Raw genomic sequence first — 17,366 nt, 5'->3', positions numbered from 1 at the left:
ATACTTGCTGTGTCCAGGCCAATGAAAAATACAGTTCTGTGTGTGAAATGGAATCGGAACACTAGACAAACATTTGTTTATTTATTGAGTTGGCGTTTGTTTCTAAGAAATCCATATTATAATCATAATATTTAAATCAAACACTACTATTATTTTTTTTTAAACAAGTACCGATTTTTTTCAGTGTTTGATTAAAATATGAGGACTCAAATGTTTATGTTTTCTTTTGTAGGGCACATTCTACCGACCCAGACTTCTGCTGCAAACAGTGTGGGAAGGTGTCGCGAAACAAACTGTTCTTTGATAAACATATGAAGATGCACGAATTCCACAGTGACTCTTATTGCAAAGAATGCAATCGCCATTTTAAAAATAAACACATTCTTAAATCTCATTATCTCAAGTCCTCTAGACACGCTGATCCCAATAATTTTAGGTAGGTTCTGTCATTTATTATTATTTCCGCGTATTTAAAAATGCCAAAACGATATTTATTCTTCTGGAGCAGTGTTTTTCATCCTGTGGGTCACGACCCCAGGGGTGTCGCAAAGATTTGTTTAGGATGGAAAGCAAGATTTTTGGGGCACATTCTACAGTTATCATTATCATCATCATTACATGTCCGCCTAGTTTATAGTTCTGACATAAACTGCCGTCAAACAGTCAGCATCAAATGTCCAGGACATCGAGACTTGATGCCTTGTAAAGTAGGCAAACGTGGTTAAGGCTCTCAGGAGGTATCCGCAGTGTATGGTATATATCGTTTGGTTTCTGGCACAAGTCGGTAACTAACATTTTGCTGATTGTGACATATTGCACTTTTAAACTTAAAAGCTCATCCTAAATGAACAATTGAAATATAACCACCAGAATATTATAAAACATTATTTTTTGTATTTATAAAATGTGACAAAGATTATTTGATGCCAGTTATGACAGAATGAATTCAACAGAGATGGAAAACATTTTTGAGAAGGGAATATGAGAGTCTAGGCGTTTACAGGGATTATGACCTGTCATTGGCTGGTTTAAGTGGCCACTTAAATTTAAATATGAACAACTCCCTAGGAAGAAAATCCAGCCAGTCTGAAAGCATTTGGACATACTCAAAACATTGTTGAATTAACTACCTGGTAAAAGAAGAAGTATACAAAATTGGAAAAATTGTTTTCAGGCGTTGCCTAGTAGGTGATTTGGTTCAGCCGGATGAATCTCACCCGCATGATAAAGGTTTCAGTTCTTTTACTTCACATAAGTCAACAGATGGAAGAGTTTAGGAAATGTGGATGTTCAAACATAGGCAGAATGGTGAATGTTACATATTGCGTAAAGTGGCCACTTAAACCAGCCAATGACAGGTCATAAGCCCTGTAAATGCCTAGACTCCCATATTCCCTTCTCAAAAATGTTTTCCCTCTCTGTTGCAACAAATTTAAATATGAACAACTCCCTAGGGAGAAAATCCAGCCAGCCTGCAAGCATTTGGACATACTCAAAACATTGTTGAATGAGTTCAAACTTGGTACACCCGTTGAACAAATTAAACACAATTTTTTATTAAATTTGCTAATTCACATACCCACCTTAAAGATCGAAGATAATTTTCTTTACCCAAATAACCGAAGGACCATAACCCGGTTCGAGATAACCGTGTTTAAAAATATTTTTACTATTTATCACTACTTTATGTTCATTACCGTATAATCTTGTTGAATTTCAATGTAAATATTAGCTTGTTAATGGCCCCTATGATTGTTCAAATATTTAAACAAATAACAAATAATAAAATGAGTCAAATTGTCAATGGAAAGCAAATGCCATCCAAAATAAAATGTTGATTATTGTTATTCCAGGTTTAAATGTGATTATTGTCCAAAGGCATTCTTCTCACGGAGGGAGTTGTTTTTGCACACTGAAAATATTCACGAAGGCATAAAGAGATTCTCCTGTGACATGTGTCCTTCTGGCTATACAACAAAGCGCAGACTTTTAACTCATATCCTCTCCTTCCACCAGGGATATAAGCCGCCAAAAATATATGATTGCGAGCATTGCGATAAAAAATTTTCAGTAAGTTACCTCATCGCCTATGTCTGTGTCCGGACGAATGAAAAATTTAGTTCTGTGTTTGAAATTGGATCAAAATCCTGGACGAGAGACTTGATTCCTGGGAAAGTCCTTGGACTGGCACCTGGTCACCTCAACTTTCTGTAACAAATGTTCGAGATACACTACATTTACTTTACCAATAAATCAGATGTGGATGGCGCATACACATTGACATATCGTGGGTATACTGGCAAAAAACGTTAACTCGAAAATATGCGGATTTGACTTGATGATGCAGTTTTGTAAAGTTTTTAACACTCTACAAATTGGCAAAATAGACTAAGTCATATTCAATTTCATAAATCTGTAGTTTAAAAAATAAATTTAATGTTAAGTCATATACCCGGTATTTTATTCAGGCTAAAAGCTTTCAATAACTTAATATAAAATTAAGAAATAGAAAATTTAAAAACATGTTCTTAAATGAGCACTTAACATCTTACTATATTGAAATAAGATATAAAAGAGTAAAATTGGAACAAAACTTAAATGCTTGATTTCTCAAAACAAGGATTTGAGAGTTAAAGCTTTTTGCCAATATACCCACGATATGTTCAAACTCCGTCATTGTCTTGGTGGTGAAAAAAATCTATGTCTATGTATGACTCGAAATCAAAGCGGTTATAAACAAAAGAATGTAAAATTTAATTCCACAAAATGCTTTTGATGGAAAAAAAATGGCATAGTGTCTTTAAGTTAATTGCAAATAATTTTCAATGTTTGTACGTGTACTGCATCTCGGTATGGCCTTCTCAATTTTTTAAATAATGCTGTATTCTTTTGTTTCCAGACGAAAAAAATATTAAGCAATCACAAAAGAACTCACACCGGGGAGCAACCATTCCAGTGTGAAATTTGCAGCAGGAAGTTTTCTCAGTCCAGCTCATTGTATACACACAAGAAATTGGTCCATAAAATACTAAAAAAATAAATTACTTCCATATATAGTTGACACTAATTCAAAATTATGAGTTTCATTAATTCAAAATTATAAGTTTCATTAATTCAAAATTATGAGTTTAGAGATATTCGAGTTTAAAAGTTTGTTAGGCATTAACAAATCATTTTAAAACTAAACATTACAAAGCCAATTATAAGAAATGCTACGTTGATCTATCAACTAAAATAAAAAGAAGCTTTCATAAAAAATATTGTTTTAATACATTACAACAGAGATGAAGAACATTTGATAGAAGTCTAGGCATTTACAGGGCTTATGACCTATTATTGGCTGGTTTAAGTGGCCGCTTTACACACTGTGTAACATTCACCATTCTGCCCATGTTTAAACATTTATGTTTTCTTCAATTCTTCCATCTGTTGATCTTAGTGAAGTTAAAGAGCTGAAACCTTTATTGACGGGGGTGACATTCTGACCGAATTATTTCACCTGCATACTTGGCAATGCCTGAAAATATTTTTTTATTTTTATACTTCTTGGACCAGCAGGTTTTATCAACAATATTTTGAGTCTATCCAAATTTTTGTAGACATGAACTTAAACGAACTATTTACATTTTAAAGTATTTCTTTTAAAACTTAAAAGTTAAACTTAAATATAATTACTTTTCGACTGGCAGATTACGCCTCCTGATAATCAGACGAAACTAAGGTACTTTGGTACTCATATAAAGATGAACTATTAAAACAAAATTTGTTGTAATGATTTGAAGATATTACCCAGAGATTAAATACATCCTATTACTAACTTAATCATTGCTTGTTTTATCACCCACTAAACTACCTTGAAAACTGTCCTATGTTTTTTGTCATGTCTATCAAAATTTAAAACTAATCTTGAAATTCATTCTCTTTTTAAATATTGTATCACGGAACTATAGAATATCTACTATTTATTACTGTGTAGTCTCATATTTTTTATAAAAAGATTAATATTTTGTATTAGTCCTATAGCTATCTAAATAAATATAAAAACATATGTATTTTGTAAATATAATATATGTAATATATTGTACCTTCACCTTTATCAAAAAAATAATTCACATACATGAATTTGCCTTTTTTTCTACCCTTTTATTTTTTTTTTATTCTTCCAAATTGTTTTCATTAAAATTAAACAAGTAAATACATTTTCTTCCATTCTTAAAAAAAATATTATTGTGAAATTGTAACTGCTGTTTTGGAAACTTGTTTTTGTGGATTTTGAATTATTTAAAATAAAAAAAATTATCAAGATGAATTCAAAAGTTCACTGAATTAGTGGTTATCGAAAATTGCATTTTAATAATTGTAAGGTGTGAGAGTGATGTGGCGTTTTGGGAAAAAAACTGATAAAAATAAATTTGGTCAGCTGAAAATTTTAAGTCAAATCAAATTCAACATTGTGTGTAATTGCTTTTGAGTATCATATTACAAAAATGGCACCATTTAAGTTATCCATAAAAATACTATTTATATGTTTTTATCGTCAATTTTTTGTTATTTCTTACTTACTCATCATATTATGCCGCTCCAATATGCGGATATCGCTTTATCATTTGCCAAAACTAGGTCCCCTGGAGTGCAGCCTTCTCCCATGAGCGGGCATGTCAGTAGGTGGCTTTCGTTTTGGGTTGCGCTGTAGTTACACTGGATATCATCACCAGAGAGGGACCTTATTATTATTATTATATACATATACGGCCTCAGCTAATTACAACAGTTACAGAACATAAAACTATTTAGTAAAGACAAACACGGGCAAAACAATAATTGTACACAATATATTCATAAAAACTAAAGACCAAAAACTTTGAGCTAAACCATGCCAATCCAACTTCATCCCACACTGTTTATTCGCCAAGAGATCTACGAAAAGCCGGAAGATCTATCCCAAAAAATTCCAAGTCGTGTGATGAATTGACTAATCTACACATTCTGGACATGATTTATGATTTATTAAAAATGACTTAAATTAACAAATTTTGTTAAAATATTTTGATTTTTTATTCTCATAATTTCTTTGTCTGCATTCAATAGTACGTAGGGCATTGCATTGATACTCTAAAAACAGTTTATCTTGATCGATTGGTACATTAAGGCAAGATGATTAGTAGATTAGTACGCTTCACATTCTAAAAAAAACGTTTTTTTTTGCTAATAAGGACACTTCAGAAATAAAATGTGGATTATTCAATTGTTGATCATTCGATGTTTTGGAACGTCTCTCATTTTCTATGTGTGTTTTAAAAATGTTTATGGTTCGACTCTAGTATATATAGTCTGTGGTTCGAATTCCGAACTGTCAAACCAACACTCAAGGAGTCGACTTTTATTTACCAACAAAAAAAGAAGTTTGTGCATATTGGCTAATAATTGTGTCAAATGATTTTATTGTTCAGCTTTAAGCAAGTAGATAAAAAAAGTAATACGCTTACAGCCGAGTGATTTAAATGAATGTGAAATATCCGCAATGACCATTTGCCGGATTTGTTTAGCGCGCGGAGAAAATATGAAAACTCTCTCAGGACGTCATGTTATTATGCTAGGAAAATTATTAGGAAAAAAGGTTCGACTGGTATTTAATTTTTAAAGTGAATTTCAAATAAAGCCACTTATATTTGTTTATCTACTGATTCTGGAAGGTCAATTTATCAGGTGTTTTAAAATAAATCATAATTAGATTTGTGTGCATTTATCTATAGTATACATTATTTACATTTTAAATAAACAATTAAAATCACATTAAAATAACAAACGAAAAATTGCCGTACTCTCCCAATCTCGTCTTGAACTTATGGACGTTCTCAAAATACTATTGGTATAAGTTTCAGATGAGATCCAGAGATAAGGATAATTGGGTCTGCTCGAAGTGTGCTCGTGCTTTAGTGAAGTATACGGCGTTCCGGAACCTTTGCTTTAAAACTGAAATGCTTTGGCAAAAATATTACAGCAGCTTGGTAGAAAATGGAGCATTTAATGTAAGAATATTAAAAACATTTTTTTGTGTCATTAAATTTTGAATGTTCAGTTTTGCGTTAATGTGGAAATTCGGAGGTTTTTAAAAAAATCGATAGACTCAAAATAAGGCAAAAAATATTTTAAAATATTTTTATGTAAGTACCTAAAAGTTCACACTTACCATAAAATTCTTAATTTAAAACTTTTAATATTTCTTTTCGTGCGACAGAGTAATAATTTTTGATTTTGTCGCGATAGACATTTGACCTGAACTCTCCATATTTTCATAGCGATGTTTCTTCAGATGGAGCTTATAAAAGACTGAAAATTTGAAAATGTTATAACTTTAAATATATACCCAATACAGTCCCTAACAATACGCAGAAGCAGTTGTTAAATAATAAAATAATTTCTAAGAAATAGGGGCAGGTAAACTTAGAGTTAGGGATAGCCGGTAAGTGTGAACTTTTTTTTGTCAATGGGTGTATTATATTATCATCGCTATGATTTTTCAAAAGTTTTTTAATTTTCACGAGTTGCTGTCGGTAAGTTGTGCTGACATTTAAAAAAGAGAACCCCTTACTTGTGAAAACACACTAAAAATGGCTTCCCGGAAACCAGAAATCTATCACAACACAATTGATTGGCTGTTCTAAACAGCAGTTCATCCGTGACCTGTGACATTTCAAATTCAAGAATCCGTGTACCTGTATATACTTTTTTTTTTAATACCCCTCCACTCATTTGCGAGATTACTTATATGTATGTATGTACATGCAGGTACAAATTATGAAAAAAATTAAAGCTTACCTACAAAAAAAGTCACCGTTCGTCACTGAAATATATGTATAGGGGTTTTGTGAATTTTATTTGTATGACTAAGTTCTTCCTTTCAAAGAGGGATCTCGGATGTATGTTTTGCCAGTGATACTATTAAAATACTATTTTATGTGTGCATGCAGATTGTTGAAATATTTGATGAATTGTAATTTTTCAAAATTTGCCCACAGATTTTATCAAATTTGTGTACTACGGCACAATATTTATTGAGTCATGAAAAAAACGATACCATAGTTTACTGTGTCTAAATTGTAGTGAACAAATTTAATTGATTTTGTAATGTGATTATTATTTATTTTTAAATAATCACTACGCAGAGATAATGCTATTCTTAATTATTATTTAAGGAGGAAACTAAATCAAATTCTACAGATTATGAAATAAATATTGTGAAACTATTGAAACAATATGGCAAAACAGCGCCACAAAAAAACCATTCTGATACTGTTCTGAATAATGAAGAGATCGACTATGGAACCACTGAGAAATATTTAAAGGAAGAAATTAAATTGGAAGACAATGCCTGTGTTGATTTTATTTCTACTCAAATTGTAATGAATTATGATAAAGAATATGACCCTAAAAATGATACTAAACTTAGTGAAAATAGTTTGCAAATGCTACAAGGGTGTGTAAATTCTGGTGTTGTAAATCCAGAGACAATTAAACAAGAAAATGGAGACTTTTCCATTGATGGAATTGAATACATGTCGTCTGATGGAAATTTTACAGATAATGAAATGTACGAAATTTTAAAAAAAGATCAGTCCGGTGTTAAGAAAAAACGACACAAGAGGAAGTCAATACATCACAAAACAGGTACTTAATTTTGGGTAAAAGTAGCGAATGTTTAATTTTTTTATTAACTTAAACAATAAATCACATTTATGTTGCCTTTTTAAAGAAGTGTTATGCTGCTTTTTAAAAAGATAGTTTGTTTTATTGGCATCAAACTTTTTAAAGTTATTTTGAAATTCTAATTTGATAATAAACTATAGAATGCGGGATAGATGTGGGAGGAGAAGGTCTCCTGGGTCTTGCGATATCCACAGGCTGCATTTAGGAGGAAAAATAAGAAGAAGAATGTGTGCTTCAATTACATTCAAAATATTTATTTTTAGAGCTGATCGGCAGGGTGTGCACTTTATATAGGCATTTTAGCAAGGCATACTGCCTACCTTACTTGATTATCATAAAAATATTAACAGTCGTTTGTATTTAATCTGTTCAAATTACAATTTCTATTTATTAATTAACGACCTGGAAGGATTCTTTGTGATGTTATATAAGTCGTGCATTCAAATCATCATAATATTTCAATGTATCACGATTTGTCTATTTGTAGCATTCATGAAGATTGATATAAACATGTGTTTTTAATGGTTTACTAAAAAATGCTGATTTTGAAATTAAGTGTAGTAATTACCCCACAATATTAAATCATTGAAAATCTAAATTTGGTTTTAGAAAATGGCAAACATAAGAAGATTAATTATAAGAATAACGAAGGTGTTAGAATAAAACTTTCACTCCAAGAACAAATGGAAGAACTAGAGATGATTAGGGAAGATGAAAGTTTTGTCAATGCCAAACACAAATGTGTGCCGTGTGCTTTAGTCTTTAGGAGGAATAATCGACTACAGGCACATTTACTTCAACATTTAAAGGTGATTTCCATTGCAGTAATGTTTTCTTTGCTTCGTGGTGTAGTCATCATTAAAAATGGTCAAATTGATAACTTTATTGTGTTGTTGAATTTAGGAAAGTGGCAATGAGATTTGTGAAATCTGTACCCGAAGATTTCCCACAGAATCAGCACTCGAGAGACACACGAAGTTACATGCGTATAGAATAGACTGCCAACTGTGTTCACAGAGAGTCCCACCAGTCGGTTTCTCATCTCACATTGCAGAACATAATGGGACCAGTGCATTCTCCTGCGACCTGTGCTCTAAAACATTCTCGTAAGTCAAAACCTCATGTTGCTCGTGTCCAGATATTATAGATTACACATTTTTTTACAAATGTCTCCAAACCTTTGTTGACAAGTGCTAGATTCAACTCTCACACTATCCAGATTGACATATATTTCAATAGTGGCTGGGAACCTCTTTAGAAAGGGAATTTAGTAAAACAACATCGTCACCCTAATTCATTAAAACATTAAACATTATATTTTGGAGCCTTCTGTTAGGACTTCAAATAATCTTAGTGTGTAAAACTTGTTTATCCGTGCAGTGTTGCACTAAAAAAAAAGAAAGTATTATGACAAATTAACTTTGCCACAATTCGCTACTTAAGTAAAAACTGTTTTACTATCTTTTTATACCAGTTAGGTTAATCAACAATATATCAAGTATGTCTAAATGTTTGTAGACAAGGCTGGATTTCACTCCCAAAGAGTACAGTGTCTAGTAGGTCAAATAATTCAGTCAGATAAAAATATCACCCACATTCCAGCTCTTCAGCGTTTCAGCTCTTTAACTTCACAAAAGTCAACAGATGGATGAGTTGAGGAAATGTGGATGTTTAAACATGGGCAGAATGGTGAATGTTTTACAGTGTGTAAAGTGGCCACTTAAACTAGCTACTGAACAGGTCATAACCCCTGTTAATGCATAGTCTTTCATATTTTAATTTCAGTGACGTTTTCTGTCTCTGTAAAAATGTCCATTTATTTTGGCAAACCCTCTAAAGAGTTAATCCAGTTTGTCCATAAATATTTGGACATACTCAAAAATATTTTTACTGCATAACTTGAGCCATCAATTAGCCTTAAATTATGAAACCATAGATTTACGAGAATGTAATATTTTTTTATATTGAATACCCACCTTTTCAATATAACTCGGTGACAATACTTTTTATGAATCTGACTGTCAACATGTCTAGTGTGTGCTTTGTGTGAATCAAGTGAAATAAATAGTAGAAAGACAATCTCAGAATGGTGCTTTGCTGACTATTGATAGTTAAATTGGGTCGGTTTTGGGATAATAATATTGCACTAAAGTGAACCATTTGATCTTTATACAAAAATGTTTCAAGAGGAATATTCTTTGCACTTTACCGAAGATGCAGGAGTAAACATAAAGTGCACGCCAAAAAGACTCTTGAATCTTTGCTTAGACACAATAGTTGGCAACATGTCCATTATTTGCAACGAGTCTGACGATTACGAGAAGTTATACAGCCTTAAAGAAGACATTATACTGCCGCGAGAAATATGTGAAAAATTGATGGATACATATCAGAGAGACTTTCCGGTCACAGATAGGTTCATAAATATCTTTAGTGACCTCCAGAGGACGAGAATTAAGTCTGTAAAATTGGACAGGAGTTTTATATCTGATGCGGGGTTACGAATTCTAGCTCAGCACGATCTAGAAGAATTACAGCTGAATCAGTACGATAATTTAAATATAGAGTCTTTGAACTCGATATTTTCACGCGGTGATAGATTGGCTACTTTGCGCCTCGGTAGTCGACTTTTGAACTCTGTTGAACCTGTCCCTGATTGGGAAAATGTCAGTTATTCTCTAAGAGCGCCTCGTCTGACCAATCTCACGATGCACGACCAGCTATATCCCATTATACAATTGAATCAGCTTTCGTCTCTCACTCACCTAGATTTGTCAAACTGTCCGTACCCGGCCTACTTGTCCCATTTAGCCACCCTTCACCATTTAGTGTACCTCATTCTCTACAATGTCATGCGTGTGGAGAAAATCTTAGACTGGATACACACTCTGAAGAATCTCGAAGTGTTAGATATATCGCAGAGCAGCTCAGCTGCGGGATCGTTTTCTAAACCGAGCATGGCACTGCATCACATTGTGTTAACCCTTCCTCGGTTGAAATCTTTGGATATATCTGGAACTAATTTAGCCGGAATGAATGTAGAAAGTGAGGTCTGTAATATCCCAGGGTTAATAACGCGCGTCCCGCGACCGCTTTGCTTCCTGGGGCTCTATGGTACGAGGCACGACGCCTCCCTCCGAGAAAACATTCCCGCTATCAAAATAACAGGACGCGCGAATATGAAACAATTGTTTGCAGCGGCTTTAGCATATAAGGATCGCTCGGAAATGTTGATTCCCATACTGAGAGATATATTGAATGCTTTACAGGACCAGGATACCAGACGTAGAAATATGTTTCTATCTCTTCCCATTATTTTGTATTGCATGGAACGTCACTTACCCGAAATGGGTATCCAGCTTCATACAACTGTGATAATCTTAAAGATTGTCACTGAAAAAGTTGCTCTCTGCGATCGTGTCAAAAGAAACATTATATCAAGTGTATTGGACGTCATGGAATTTCACTTGACCAATGAAAGAATAATAAGAAATGGGTGCCTCGCATTATATAAATTAAAACTCCCCGATGATATAGGATTTGAATTTGAAAGAATAGCAACTATTCTTTCGTACGTAATATCGGATACTAATGAATATGCTTACGAATTAGCCCTGCATCTTCTCAATACGCTATGCTGTCAAACAGACAGAAGTCATAAAAACTTCCTGGGATACTGCGGGATTGTTGAAAACATGGTACGGATAATTGCCGATCGGAGCGAGAGAAATTTGTACGATGATATTCTCGAAGTGTCCGTACGTAACTTGTTGAATGCCACAGAAGACAATTCAGATAATTGCAAACGCTTTTTTGACGCTGAAGGAATCGATAACTTTCTAGAATGTTTCACAAAGTTTGCGGATAAGGAAGTTCTGCTTCGCAACTTGATGGGAATACTCAGTAACATCTCAGATGTAGTTGAACTGCGCCCTAATTTCATGACGTCTGGATATATAACTCTATTTTGCAACATGTTGGAGTATCAAAACGGAGATAGAGAAGTGAGTCATTGTGCCGGCGGAGTATTGGTTAACATAATTTCTGACGGAACAGAGGTCTGGTCTGTCCTCGAGCCTTCTCGCGAGATTGTCTTGCAAAAAATAGAAGTGGCGCTGTTGCGTTGGAACGTAAAAAGCCGGAGAAGCATTTACTATCCCAGTTTCAAGCCAATTTTCCGACTTTTGGCTCTAAACCACATTCCCCAGTGTCAGCACTGGGCCGTTTGGATTCTCGCCAACCTCACAACAGTGAACCCGGGCAAGTATTGTCTGATGATAAGATCGGAAGAAGAGTATCAACTAATTCAAAATATAATAGACAGTCCGGAGATCCAAACTGACATAAAAAACTTGGCCAAGCTGGTATTACTGAACTGTTTGTCTTGCATTGAAAAAATTGAAATGTTTATTCATTTTCGTAATCTCTACAAATAATTTTATGTCCTGTAATACTGCCGCGTTCCGAGCAAAAAGGCAGTATCTAGTAAAAATTTTAAAGTGTGTTTTTTTTTATATTAATAATCCCTCTAGTAATAATCTAATCTTCTAAACAACTTACTCTAGTTAATAAATATTAAATAAAAGAAATTTGATGAATATACAGTAAAAAAATACTAAATAAATAAAACCTCAAAACTTTTTAAATATTTGTTACTGCCTTCTTGCTTGGAATGGTAAAATATATGCACGTATATTTTGCATTTGTATTTTAAGATTTATTCTAAATATTGTTTTTAATATGATTATTGTATTAATCAAAATATATTGTATGTTATGATATTTAATTTACCTTTCCCCAATTGACTGAAAAATAATTTCCCTATTAAATTTTAATAAATATGACTGTTCTTTATTTTGAACGGTGTTTTCTTTTGTTCCCCGTTCCTGCTGAAGAAAAGAGAGCGGAATGGTTTTTACAGGTAAATTGATTTTATTTTCAAAGTACTATGAGAATAATGTAATATTGACGATTGTATGTATTTTAATAAATTGATCATCATTATTTTAATAAACTGTTGTTGCAAATTATTTTGAAATAACATTGTTCATTATAATATTTATTTGAATGTTATTTATACTTTAGTATGTATTAATAATTATTCATAATATCTTAATAACATTATATTTTATATCAAATTTTATCAAGGACATATTTTTTCAAATTGATTTGAAATATTCTAAGGCTTTCCATTTAATTTATTTCTTCAGGTAACTCATTGTACAGTTTTAAACCCCGTGCAGTGACTTTTGACTCTGTTTTTTTTCATTGGTAACCCTATTTTTTATCTCTAGTTTTTTATATGTGGCATTGTCGATAAAATTGTATTCTATTTTTCATTTGATATAAATATAACACCTTAATTATTGTATGGATGAATGTTATATTTCAATTGTTGCTTTCCCCTGAGGATGCCAATTTCCAATAACAAGAGCATTTAGCAAATAAATTGAAATACATACATACTACTATTGGTTAGTTTTTTATTGCAACCTACTTATCCAAAATCATTTCTATTAATTGAAGTATTTTGTTTATCATTTTAGAAGACAATTATCTTTGACCCGCCATAAGTTGAACAGCCATACAGCTCCAGAAAACTTGTTTAAGTGTGAAGATTGTCCTAAACTCTTTTCACACGACTTTGAGCTTAGAAGACATCGAGTGTAAGTTAATTGATTAAATCTGTATTTAAAATATCAAATACATTTTTCGCACTCTGGTATTACATTTTACACAACACTTCCTCTTTCTCCGTAGACTAATACTGGAATTTAACCATCTTAGGATTTCATCTAGCTACTCATAATAATTTAACTGTATTAGGATTTTATCTAGCTATTCATCTAAATCATAATAATGTAGAAGTATGCCTGTTTCTTAAAAAACTTATGAAAAATTGTGGAGATGTGGAAATCATAAACATCAGGCAGAATGGTGAATATTACACATCGACGGAAACGAGGCAGCTGATGAACTGGCAAGGCTGGGAGCTGTGACAGCCCCAATAGGCCCGGAACCCTACTGTGGGTTGCCTAAATGTGCTCCTCGTAACGAGCTTAGGTCATGGTCCAGGAAGCAGAGTGTAATGCTCTGGCAAAAAGTACCTGGTCAGCACCATGCGAAGGAACTGATAAAGGTCACTTGCAAAGTTTTGCTTTTGACCTAATAAAGCTCAGCTGGAATCACCAGAGCCCGCCCAGGGCACTGCAAACAAACAAACAAACACCTTGCTAGAGTGAACCTTTCCGAAACTTCTAGATGTAGGCTCTGCAGTGCAGATGAGGAAAAACCTATACACATTCTATGTGAATGTGATGCTTTACATCATAAAAGGAGCCTCATCCTCGGGGGACCACTGGTTAAACCTGAGGATGTTAATGAGCTCGCCCCCTACCTAATAGCCCGATACCTTACGGATCTGGGCTTGGAGGGAGAGATTTAGCAAAATGTAAACTCTCGCCTTCCACACAGTAGCCAGGCTCTTTATAGACCTGGGCTTGGAGGGCGAGAACTATTCATGGGGACCCGTCACAATAGGATCTTCATAGGTCGCAGTGACGTCAGGAGCTTGCAGAGTACTGACCCCCACCACTAAGAATAAGAATATTACACAGTGTGTAATGCGATCACTTAAACCAGCCAATGACAGTTCATAAGCCCTGGACCTTGAGGTTCTATTTCACGCTCAATGCTATATTTTTCAACTTCATTATACATTAAATTAAATAATCAGTTTTGTACGCAGACAATACAACAAGAAAGCTAAAAAACCTTTGTCTTTGAGTAATCTTTTTTTTTTCTTTGCCTTGTCGCAATCGGCAGTCTTTATGACCGACCTACTGTATATCTATCGGCCACCCGCTGATCTACTATTTATAAACTTTTTGAATTTGTGTTGTTTCAGGTGTCATTCGAGCAATCCGAAGTACAGATGCGAGGAGTGTGGCAAAGTTTTGTTGAATAAATATTATTTTGATCGGCATTGTCAGATGCACAGGGATCACAGAGACTCGTACTGCGTAGAGTGTAACATTCGCTTCAAAACTAATACTGCTCTTAAATTACACTACTTAAGACATCCCAGACATGTTGACCCCAAAATGTTACCGTAAGTCTAGTCAAAAATATGTATTTTACACATGGCACAAGACCTTTTATAGAAATAAAATTACAAATTACTAAAATTTTGTCGGGTTTCTGGGGCAAGTTGGTAACTACAAGTTTTAAAAAAATGAGATTTCTTCATAAATTGCATCAAATAATCTTTGTTAAAAAAGAAAATTAAAATTTTTCTTGCTTGAATTGTTGATTTGGATGGAGCTTTTAACTTTAAAAGCGCAATATCTAGGGAAATATCATGTTTTTTTTATTACAATTTTAAAGTAATAAGGGTCTATTGTACTTATTAGTAGCATAATTATTTTTTTAAAGATTTTAAATAAGTTGTTGCATTGGCCACGCCCCTAATACGTCACGATGCATGTTAAATTTGAACTTAATTTGTAACCGTTAAATTTTTTATAGAACATTGTCACAAATCTTGACGCCGCAATTATCAATGCCAAACATGTCGCAGTTTTCTAGGGACATATTTTTTATTATTTCTTTTTATAGTTATATATGAAAACATTTCTCCCCAAAATCCATATTGATTTTGAAATTACAATTAATTTTTCTAAATCCATTTCATATATTTTTATCAGTATTCATAGCATGTGATATTTCCCTATTAGTAAAATGTAGTTGCCAACTTGTTCCAGAAACTCGACTATTTACAAAAGAAATAAATAATAATTTTAATAATTGAGAAATGATTCTCCCCCTTTTTTTGCATTAATAATTTTTTTTAGTACTTTTTCCAGACTTCAAGGGTACTTTATTGTTTTAGTTATCAATTGTTGTCAGAAGTTTCTCTCTGTGTATATTTAATCGGTAAATTACTAACTTATTTAATATTAAAAGATGTTTTTATTTTTGTGTATAACGTGAACGAGACCGCCATTGTTGATGCAGAATTAAATCAATTGAGTTTGAAACATTCACCTCCCCTTTTAGCGAAGGGGAATCATTATAGTAAAATTGTAACAATTTTACTTTATTCAATATGGACTCATACCAATTCAGTGAATTATTTTCTGTCATCTATGCAATCTTGTTTATTTACAGTTATAAATGCGAGAAGTGTAAAAAGAGCTACAGAACAGAGAAGGATCTCTCCGTGCACATAGAAAATGCTCACGAATGTTTGAAGAAATTTAGCTGTGATAAGTGCTCTAATTTATATGTCACAAAGCACGGTCTGAATGACCACATGCTCAGGACGCATCAGGGATACAAGCCTCCGCAGAAACATCAGTGTCCTCACTGCGAAAAGAAATTCTCGGTTTGTGTTGATTTTTTTCATTATAAATACGAGTTTCATTATGTCCAGAAAATAAGTTTCGTTTGACAGGTCAAAAAATCTCACTCAACTATGGTTTAAAAGTACGCACCTTTTTAGAGATTTTATTACAGTGTTTGAAATAAAGCTTTTCAAAAGATTATTTTTTATTGATTGATTTGGTGTTTATTTTGTAGAACTCCATATTTAAACTTATTCAAATTACAAATTCCCCTGTTCATAAAATGATGTTTGTTTCACAGACAAAAGGATTGATGGAGAGGCACATCCGTACTCACACGGGAGAGCAGCCATTTGAGTGTGAAGTGTGCAACCGGAAATTCTCCCAGTCGGCCTCCATGTGGACACACAAGAAGTTGGTACACAAGATTTTGAAAAAAACCCTTCGACAAAATACTCAATACTTTGCCGACTTGAATAAAAAATCACCAACAAATATACTCGTAGATACTCACAAATAATAAAATTTAATCACAAAAATGTTGTTTTCTTATTTAAAGTAAAAACACTTAAATAATTTTCCTGAGAAAACAATATGGGATTCGGCATACACTGCTTCATCATTAAATATTTACTTTGTAGAATTAAATTGGGAATTGAATATAAATAAAAAAAAAGAAAAAAAAAGAATGAAAATATAATGAAATTTATTGCAACAGAGAGGTAAAACATTTTTGAGAAGGGGTTATGGAAGTCTCCGCATTTACTGGGCTTATGACCTGTCATTGGCTGGTTTAAGTGGCCACTTTACGCACTGTTTAGCATTCACGTTTCCGCCTATATTTGAACATCTACATTCACCATTCTGCCTATGTCAATCTAAAAACGATTTGGTTATTTTTGTGATCTTTTTCTGGGTTATTGTTCTGTGAGTTGAAACTCCTTGTCGATATTTTGGACAGCTTTATAGCGTCCATCATCTAGGCTGATGTAGTCCTAGTGTATTGTAGTAGTATGACAAATTTGTACCGTACATCAGTCGGCAGGTTTGTGTGTGTCAATTTATGTGTTTATATTCAATGCCGAGTACTATAGTGTTTTAAGGCGCATTTCGTCATCTCTTTTATTATTATGTGGCTGTTGATAAATTTCTATGGTCTCCTTTATCAGATAAGCTTAGTGGCTTTTGGGACGACCTAATATTTCAAGATTGAATTAAAAGCTATATCTCATCTCTATATAATGTTAGGCTAGTGTTGATATTTCGGGATAACTGTGTCAGCATGGACTTTTATGTTCACTGCGCTACGCTAAG

General features: G+C 33.2%; 1 protein-coding gene across 1 annotated transcript in view; it reads left to right on the top strand.

Annotated features, from left to right (window-relative positions):
* The window catches only part of LOC148281323 (uncharacterized), a 38,828-nt gene extending 22,246 nt beyond the window's left edge, over positions 1-16,582 (top strand). Inside the window, exons 16-27 of the mRNA XM_088226755.1 lie at positions 233-436; positions 1,854-2,070; positions 2,900-3,034; positions 5,465-5,617; positions 5,877-6,029; positions 7,197-7,668; positions 8,317-8,516; positions 8,611-8,813; positions 13,254-13,373; positions 14,615-14,818; positions 15,877-16,093; positions 16,354-16,582. Coding sequence (XP_088082881.1) covers positions 233-436; positions 1,854-2,070; positions 2,900-3,034; positions 5,465-5,617; positions 5,877-6,029; positions 7,197-7,668; positions 8,317-8,516; positions 8,611-8,813; positions 13,254-13,373; positions 14,615-14,818; positions 15,877-16,093; positions 16,354-16,572 — 2,497 coding nt within the window. The 3' untranslated portion in view covers positions 16,573-16,582. The remainder of the gene's footprint in view (positions 1-232; positions 437-1,853; positions 2,071-2,899; positions 3,035-5,464; positions 5,618-5,876; positions 6,030-7,196; positions 7,669-8,316; positions 8,517-8,610; positions 8,814-13,253; positions 13,374-14,614; positions 14,819-15,876; positions 16,094-16,353) is intronic.
* Positions 16,583-17,366: the final 784 nt, after the last annotated feature.

The sequence above is a fragment of the Micrasema longulum genome, unplaced genomic scaffold, assembly GCF_059751315.1.
Source record: "Micrasema longulum isolate JH-2025_06_02 unplaced genomic scaffold, ASM5975131v1 h1tg000469l, whole genome shotgun sequence".
NCBI lineage: Eukaryota > Metazoa > Arthropoda > Insecta > Trichoptera > Brachycentridae > Micrasema > Micrasema longulum.
This window is presented reverse-complemented; position numbering and strand designations above follow the sequence as displayed.